The 8,780-nt window shown below is 47.2% G+C and overlaps 2 protein-coding genes across 2 annotated transcripts; one reads left to right on the top strand and one right to left on the bottom strand.

Moving 5' to 3' along the window:
* Positions 1 to 653: 653 nt before the first annotated feature.
* LOC123104661 (pentatricopeptide repeat-containing protein At3g23020) lies at positions 654 to 5,594 on the top strand. Its single transcript, XM_044526542.1, has 5 exons — positions 654 to 903; positions 976 to 3,785; positions 4,953 to 5,063; positions 5,140 to 5,213; positions 5,315 to 5,594. The coding sequence occupies exon 2, from the start codon at positions 1,260 to 1,262 to the stop codon at positions 3,432 to 3,434; it is 2,175 nt and encodes a 724-aa protein (XP_044382477.1). The 5' UTR covers positions 654 to 903; positions 976 to 1,259; the 3' UTR covers positions 3,435 to 3,785; positions 4,953 to 5,063; positions 5,140 to 5,213; positions 5,315 to 5,594.
* Positions 5,595 to 6,863: 1,269 nt separating this feature from the next.
* LOC123101518 (uncharacterized) lies at positions 6,864 to 7,693 on the bottom strand. Its single transcript, XM_044522933.1, has one exon. It carries the CDS (start codon positions 7,566 to 7,568, stop codon positions 6,864 to 6,866), a length of 705 nt encoding a protein of 234 aa, XP_044378868.1. The 5' UTR covers positions 7,569 to 7,693.
* Between the last annotated feature and the right edge of the window lie 1,087 nt (positions 7,694 to 8,780).

Below are 8,780 nucleotides of genomic sequence, written 5' to 3'. Positions count from 1 at the left end.
GTCCCACTCCATCCCCAACAAAGTTCTTATTTTTCTCTATGCTTGCTTACTCCGGACAAGTGGGGACGGCACCTATCATTGCGAGATAGAGAGAAATTACATGTGGGTCTAGGGGTATTTTGGTCATATAACATGGTCAATGGGTTGGACCTGATAGTAACACTGTCCAATGGCATTTTTGAGCAAACACCTAATGGGACGATATAATCTTTGAGGTGTCTAACGGTATTTTTGAGCAAGCATCTCACAAAATAATGATATTTTTGAGCAATTGTAATTTTAAATGGGAAAAGTGAGTAGTGAGACACAACTAGTGGCGTAAATGATAAAACCCCTTTTAATAAAATGGTCAAGAAAAGTGGTAGCTTGGTATTCTTAAATAAAGAAAGGTCTATGACAAGTGATGGTGTAATAGTACCTCTCACTCACTCTCCCGCTTTCACAACCCATGGCACTTTTTTCATAAAGTTTGTCATATTTTATTTTCCTAAAAAACAGAGTAATTTGTCAAAAGATTAGGATAAACATTCTGAAACGAGACCACCTCTCACAAAAATTGTGACGAGTTTTCAAAAATTTGAAAGCAACTTTCGAAATTTTAGGGTGAAATATCAGAGCAAACTTCCGGTCAGGTAGAGTGAGAGATAGTGATTTTGACATCCACATCCACATCCCCCCAAACTCATCTCCTTCCTCCTGCTGCTGACCCAACCCAAAGCCGCCCCAAAATCTCTCCTCTAGCCCGCCACCGCCTGCCGTGCCGCACCTCGGCGCCGCCCACCGCCCACCGCCGACGCCTGAAACACCCGCGCCGCCGCCGCCGCCGCCGTTTCCCCCTTTCCCTCGTCGCGCTCCCGCTGCCTCCCCCGCCCGGCCCGCAGTCCCCGGCCATTGATTTTCGAGGTATGAGCTCGCCGCTTTGTTCCCATTTCTGTACCCAAATACCGGCGGAACTCACGCTCGGCTGTTTCGCAGGGCGTGATGCTGAGCCCGTGCGACCGGCTCCTCCACCGTGCTCCCGCGCCGCCGCCGCCGCCGCTGAATCCGCAGTCGAGCCTCGCGGCCTCGGTCCCCGGCGCCAGCCGCAGGGACAAAGGCCTCGCGCTCCAGAGCAACGCGGTATCGGCGCCGCCGGCGAGACTTGCCCCAATGCGGTGGTGGTTCCACCCACCGTCGCCGGCCCCACCGGACAGAGTGCTGCCCCGCAAAGGGGGAAGGGTAGGGGCAGGTTGGCCGGCTACGGCGGGTCCATCCCGGCGATGCTGTACGCGCTGGAGCGCGTCCGGGACGTCGGGGAGGCGCTGTGGCCGTGGAGGGACACACTGAGCAGCCGGGAGAGGACCATCATCCTCAAGGAGCAGAAGGACTGGCGGCGGGCGGTCGAGATCTTCGACTGGCTCCGCGGGCAGAGGGGCCACGAGGTCAATGTGATCCACTACCATGTCGTGCTCTGCGCGGTCGGGCGCGCCAGGAGATGGGACCTCGTCGCCGGCCTGTGGCACCAGATGCATTCCTGCGGCGTGGCGCCGGATAACGCGACGTACGGTACGCGTGTGTACTGCAAAGGGGGCAGAGAGACGGCGGCGTTGCTGTGGCTCGGGGACATGTGCAAGCGCGGCTTGGTGCCCGACGAGGTGACCATGAGCACTGTCCTTCATGCCCATAAGAAGGCTGGAGAGTATGAGAAGGCAGAGCTGTTCTTTCAAAGATGGTCTTCTGAATCAAATACAGGGTTGCATGGACACCTTTGCTATAGCTTGTATACCTACAACACCTTGATTGATACTTATGGAAAGGCTGGGCAGCTTGAGAAAGTGTCAGACATGTTCAACCAAATGTTGAGGGAAGGTGTCGCGCCGAGCATTATTACATTCAACACACTGATTCATGTCTGGGGTAAACACCATAGGATGGAGCAGGTGGCTTCTTTGGTGAGGATGATGGAGGAGTTTCAGTGCCTTCCTGACACCAGGACTTACAATACACTGATCTCACTCTACAGAGAAAGCAATGAAATTGATGTTCCAGAGCACTACTTCTGTAAGATGAAAGCCGAAAAATTGGTGCCGGATGTTGTGAGCTGCCGCACCCTATTGTACGGGTACTGTACCAGGGGAATGGTCAGTAAAGCAGAAGCCCTTGTTAAAGAAATGGACGAGAGTGGCCTGGTGATCGATGAATACACGCAGTCAGCTCTAACCAGGATGTATGTAAATGCTGGGATGCTCGAGCAGTCGTGGTGTTGGTTTGAGAGGTTCTGTAATCAGATGGACTCCGAGTGCTTTTCTGCAAATATTGATGCATTTGGGAAGAAAGGGTGCATAAACCTCGCGGAAAAGGCTTTTATGTGTTGCCTGGAGAGGAAGATGCTTAGCGTTTCTGTGTGCAATGTTATGATCAAAGCATATGGGTTAGCAGATAAGCTTGATGAGGCCTGTGAGATAGCTGCTGGCATGGAGAGGTACGGTGTACTACCTGATTACTTGACTTACAGTTCTCTCATTCAACTCCTGTCAACTGCTAAACTGCCAGAGAAAGCTCTCTACTACTTGAGAAAGATGCAAGCAGCTAAAATGCCGATTGACTGTGTTCCATATTCTGTGGTGATTGGCAGCTTTACTAAGAATGGGGATTTGCACATGGTTGAATGCCTATTTAGAGAAATGGTCACTTTGGGGGTCCACGCGGATGCATATGTTTACTCTATCTTAATTGATACATATGCTGAAGTTGGAAATGTCCAGCAAGCTGCAGCATATTTTGGTTTAGTGACAAAGGCTGGTTTATGTGAGAGTGCTTCGATCTACAATTCTTTGATCAAACTCTACACGAAAGCAGGGTATCTGGCAGAGGCACAAAAAACGTACAAGCTTCTGAAATCATTAGATACCGACACCAACCTTTATGCATCCAACTGCATGATTGGCCTCTACAGTGATCATTGTATGGTGAACGAAGCACGTGAGCTTTTTGAGAATTTGAAGATTACGGGAAGCGCAAATGAATTTTCATATGCGATGATGGTGTGCTTGTACAAGAAAGTTGCTCGCTATGATGAAGCTCACAGGATCTCCAAGGAAATGCAAGCTTTAGGGCTTCTAACTCAAGCATTAAGTTATAATTCTGTGATTCAGATGTATGTATCTGGTGGGAAAATGGAGGAGGCTGTGAAAATATTTCAGAAGATGTTGGCATCGAGCACACCGCCAAACGATGTAACTTTCAAGGCACTAAAGCCAATACTAGTGAAAGAAGGAGTTTCAAATATTGAGATTGCAAAATTAGAGTCTCTCAGAAGGTGTAACACTCAAGATTGCTTGAATCAGTGGTACAGGGCACTAGCTCTGGTTGTCAGATCAGATGGGACTACCTCTCGACATACTATGGGTCACTCTTGTACAAGGATACAATCTTTTTACATTGACAGTTTCTAGAGTAGCAAGTCCAGAACTGCTTTCAACTGATTCAGAATCTTTATTGATATGCCAACATGATGATCTATCTGCTGTACTGTAAGGAGAGCACACATGTCATCCTCAAAATGAGAACCTGATTGTTTCGACATGAATCCTGCTAGATCACTGCAGAAATACAACACCTCGCGGTGCCTTTCCAATGGTGTAAAGTTATAACTCCCAGATGTTCTTCAAAAGATGCATCATGAATTTACAAGAATGTCACTTGGACAGACGATCTGCCCTTCAGTCTATGAATCGGAAAAGCAGAGCAATCTGGAACAGACTCAAATCGGAACTCAGTTGAGGTAGAATTGGTTTGAGGGAGAGGTAAAGTGTGTTCTTGGCCATAAACCAAGTTGCCCTCACAAAAGTATGTTGGTAGTGCTTGTTCACAGATAAGTAGAAACTTTGTTAATGACTTACTTTTGCTGCAAATTTCTCTGTAGTTCCTTTTAACTTGTTTTAATAACCAGAATATGCACCTCCACTTCTGACATTGGATCATATGCCCTATCTGGACCAATACAACTGGATTCTGTAGTCGTTAGTACAGAGAATATGCTGATAAAATCCAATTTTCTTGATCAAGTATTAATGCTCTGTTGAAACTGCTCTAATTTTAATCGCAACAAGTTAAGCATTTACTAAGCATTCTTCCTCATCTGAAATATCACCACCTTTGTCTTCTGTTTACACACATCAGAGGTTAAATTGCTAAAGTATATTTTGCTGTGTGACGTTTGCTGCAATACTATAATATCATCAGTTGGCAGTTTGGCCCGGTCTTGAATGTAAAAGGTGCCATCATGATCTTCAGAACATTCTTTGCAGACTACAAGCCTAAAAACTTTTAGCCAATTTAACTATTATCCTAGCTGCTAAATTCAGTGCCTTAGTTTCATCCGTCACGCTTAAACATGATAATTTCTAACTTCGTCTGCAGTTCTGCACATAAATACGTCAGACATGGCTGTAACTTCTTTTGTAGTTAAACAACTCTCGTCATGGTCTCGTAGTTTCCTTCTCTGTAATGTAATGTGACTCTGCAGTTGCCTAGTGAAACAGCGCACTAGAACTGAATTTGTTGCAAGTTTCCTTTCCCAACCTTCTGCCTTTGTGATAAATGTCATCATTTAAAAATTGGCTCAATTATTTTCTTGTTTTAGTAGCATGATGAGAGACAGCAAAGACTCCATTTCTCACTATTTATAATGCCATTCTACCATCCGATAACAAAGATGAATAGTTTCTAAGATGAATGGTGATTAAGAATGTGAGTGTGAAGTAATACAGTGTGCACATAATTTGTGCACTTCTTCTTTGGCATTACATCTTCTTTGCTTTCCAATATTCCCTTTTATAATATCCTCGCTTTTGTTTAGAATGACTTTTAGCCAATATAAATGAGTGTATTCAGTTATCATCTTACGGAAGTCAGTGTTGATATGCTCTTTCTATCAGATGGACTGATTGTGCTTCTTTTGATTCTGCTAGAAAGTAACTGTGTGGGTTGTGAAAATGCTGCGTGCCTAATCTTAAGGAACTAAGACCAGTAGACCACTGCCAAAGTACTGGAAGATCTTGGCCATGCGGGTGCTTCACCAGGTACAACTACTTATGTTTTTTTCTCACCAGTTACTTGGTTTGGGTTATGGGTACCTCAGTCAGCTAGTTGCTGTAGGCTGTGATTTCTTTCCGGAACAAGAGTGGGGCTCAGATCATCATTTGGTTTTCTTACTGGCTTAGTACAAAAAGGTATGGCATATTTGATACTACTGCGCAGCTGCCACAGGCGGTTTACGGAGATCTTGCAATAATTGTGGTTAATTGCCATGTATGGTATGTACATGGAACAGGGATACAATGTCGCAAACACACACACAACAAATCTGGCGCGCCTTTGATGAAGATTAAGGGATCCACACCGTTAGTGAGTTTGAGGCACCAGAGAACTGATGTAATGCAATTCTGTGATGTTGGTGTGTTGTTATCACTGGTTAGGCTGCTTTCATGTATTATTATCAGTTTGTCGCTACTATCAGTCTTCAAAGTTGCATGTAAATTTACGATGGAAGATGGACCTCTGTAAATTCATATATTCACATTTTGATTGTCAACGAGCAGCACTTCAATTTATGTGTTTGGTGCTACTATAAATGATAGAAACAGAGGATACGTACATGAATTCCATTGTGTCCTTATTGAAACTGAATCCAAAAACAAAATTTTGAAGCTTCACGTCATGCGTCAGCTCCTCATCCTGACATGCTCGCAATAACATCGCTTGCCAAAAAAAAAGGCGTGCTTCTTTTGAATGAATAGCATATGTCTGCAACTTGCAATGTCTTGATATCTGAACATGATCAATAACTGGAGTAGAAAAAAAGAGGCGAACTAGTTTCGAATAGCAGCTTACTCGTCATAATAAGCTGTAAATCCACCCACAATAATAGCAAGGTAGAACCATAGATGCCCTGCTCTGCTGGGTCACACACACACTCAAACTACGCACAACTAAGCAAAACTAACTTGAGTTCAGGCAACACCATACCATACAGATGACCAAACTACCCAACACAGCCGGCAGCAGAAGACACCCACCGGAGCTCATCTTCAAAGTCTTCCTGGGAGGAAAAAAGTAGACAGATGGTCACACCGTCGTACCGGCACCGACAACCGCGCGTGAGGCTTCATCAGAGGCCAGCACCCGGTGGAATGCTGCACCGTAACAGACAAAGGTTTGATCAGATGATATGACCAACAGAAGAGGGAAAGGAGCACACTTTGGCACCTCAAAATCATTTCATCTTTAGCAGTCCATATCAAGCAAACCATATATAGATGGAAATTGGAATGCATCCGCGTTGGAGGTACACAACAATGTAAACAGCTCAGGGCCTGATTAGCAGAGCTTTGACTAGGTTAACCAACACGCAGCGGTGAAAAACATATATACTACACCGGCCAACAAAACTAAGAGCACCAACTACACCAACTACTCTTTTTTTACCCCTCTTTTTTTACCCTGGCTTGTATCAACACCACAGACAGCACAACAGGAAAAATCATGGGCTACTCATGGTTGCCTACAATCAGCCAGGTCTGCGGCATGACTCGGCATCTGAAATTCTGAACAATATAACAGTACAAAGGATGGTTTGCTACATACTAGTATGTATAATCAGACAGAAAACCAGAGAAGACGAGCAAAAACCTGAATGCAAACATCCATCGACCTATTCAGAAAAATGAGAAGAATAAAGCTACTACTCATCGACGTATTTGGGCGCTCTTTAACTTAAACTATCCAACGATCTAAGCTACAAGCAAAAACACTGAAATAGTGATCGATGGCATATTTACTGTCCATAACTTGATGAATGTGTTTGAAAAAACAGAAAGAGGCTAGCTTGTACCTCGAGTGCAGAAGCTCGTGTAGGGCATGACCTTTTCAATGCTAAATTTACCCACATTGTTGACTCGGCCTGAATTAAGCTCAACTGCGTACAACCCAGCCGGTGTTCTGAGGAAGATGACGCTAACCCCTTCCGCGAAACCAACCGCCCACACGTCCGAGTCCGACATGTCCAAGAGGGCACGGGGAGGGAGCAATGGCTCGAGCTCGACGACCCTGCGTCGCGCCCATCCCGCGGCTCCTCTAGGACCAGCCTCCATTGACCATAGATAGAGTCTAGACTTGAGCACGGACGCAAACAGCAGCATGCCGTCCTCCGCGCCTATGAGGTCAAGGTGTGCCTCGTCCAGGCTCTCTGGCACATTGATCACGGATAGCCGTTGCTCACGAATGTTGTACTCCACGACGCTGTCACACTCATAGCTGGGGACATAGACCTTAGTTCCCACCACAGCAGTGTGCCCTCCGTCATCGATCTGAAGACCCGGGCTCCGAACAGAGATCTTGTCGCTCCACTGACGAGTCTCCGACGAGTAGGCAGTGGCGAGGGCAATGCCTCCTTCCTCCGCAGAGCCCACCAAGGCCACGAGAAAAGGGCCGCCGCCATGGCAGTCGAGGTGGTCGCACCGGTCTCTGGCGCAGAGCACCGTGGCATTGCAGTGCAGTACGCCATCGTAGATGTCCTGCCAGTGCATGGTGTCGCGGCACTTGGGGACGGCCTCGATCTCCCACCACTTGTTGGCGACGAGGTCGCAGACATCAAAGGGGACTAGGTACGCGGCGGCGTAGAGGAGGACGAGGCCGTGCCGGGAGTCGAGGACCTGGCAGTCTGGGCGGTCCTGGGACGCCCGCCGCCGGAAGGTCGAAGTGGGGACGAAGCGGTTGCCGTTTTTTTTTTTGAGGGTTAACATCTGCCGCTTTATTAACTAGTCATAGAAAGCAGGAATCTCGTCCGAAACAATCCCCAAAACGCAGTCCGGGGGGCACCAAACCACACATTACAGAGTTCATCACTTAAGCTTAACTTAGCTAACCTATCCGCGGCAGAGTTTGCACTACGTCGTACCCACGAGACATGCACTTCCAGGAACATCCCCATCCTCACCTTGATCTCCTCCACGAGAGGGCCGCTTGAAGAGAGATTCTTTTCCGGCATCTTGAGCATCTTAGCTAGGTTGGCACAATCCGTCTCCAGGACCAGCTTCGTTGCGCCCAGCTCGCCCGCCACCTGAAGCGCTCGCAAGCATGCATAAATTTCAGCAATCTCTGGGTCTGAAACACCGTCGACTGCAGCTCTAACCGCTCGTCCCGAATCCCTAATCATAGCCCCAGTACCACATTTCGCCCCTTGCTTATAAGTAGCGCCATCAAAATTGACCTTCAACCATCCCTCCTCCGGCGGCCTCCATTTCTGTGTGATCGCCGTCTTGCTCGGCTTGACCTTCTCCCCATGGAAAGACCTCCATTCCTCCACATATGCTAGTACCGAGCTTAATATTTCATGTGCCGCTGTCATCTTTTTTCCTTCCCTTGTTTCATTGCGAGCAAGCCATAGCCCATATGTTGCTTGAACCATGATCTCCTTCTCGTCCTCACTAGCATCAGCAAACCAACCCAACAGCCAAGTCGCCACTTCTCTCTGGGAACTGATGTGAACCGGTGGGGTCGCCACCGGAATTCTCTTTTCCGAGCGAAGTTTCTTCCAAAATAACACCGAGTGTGGGCAGAGCCAAAATCTGTGAATAGTTGTCTCCTCTCTACCGCACACTGGACAGAAAATACCTGGCTTGATTCGCCTCCTATGCAGCTCCGAACCCACTGCCAAGCCATTTCGAATGAGTCTCCAGACATGGATTTTGGCTTTGTTCGGGGCACAAGTCTCCCACAACCCCAGCCAACCTTTGTGC

Source organism: Triticum aestivum, chromosome 5A (assembly GCF_018294505.1).
Source record: "Triticum aestivum cultivar Chinese Spring chromosome 5A, IWGSC CS RefSeq v2.1, whole genome shotgun sequence".
NCBI lineage: Eukaryota > Viridiplantae > Streptophyta > Magnoliopsida > Poales > Poaceae > Triticum > Triticum aestivum.
Note: the sequence above shows the minus strand (reverse complement) of the source record. Positions and strands in the feature narration are given on the sequence as shown.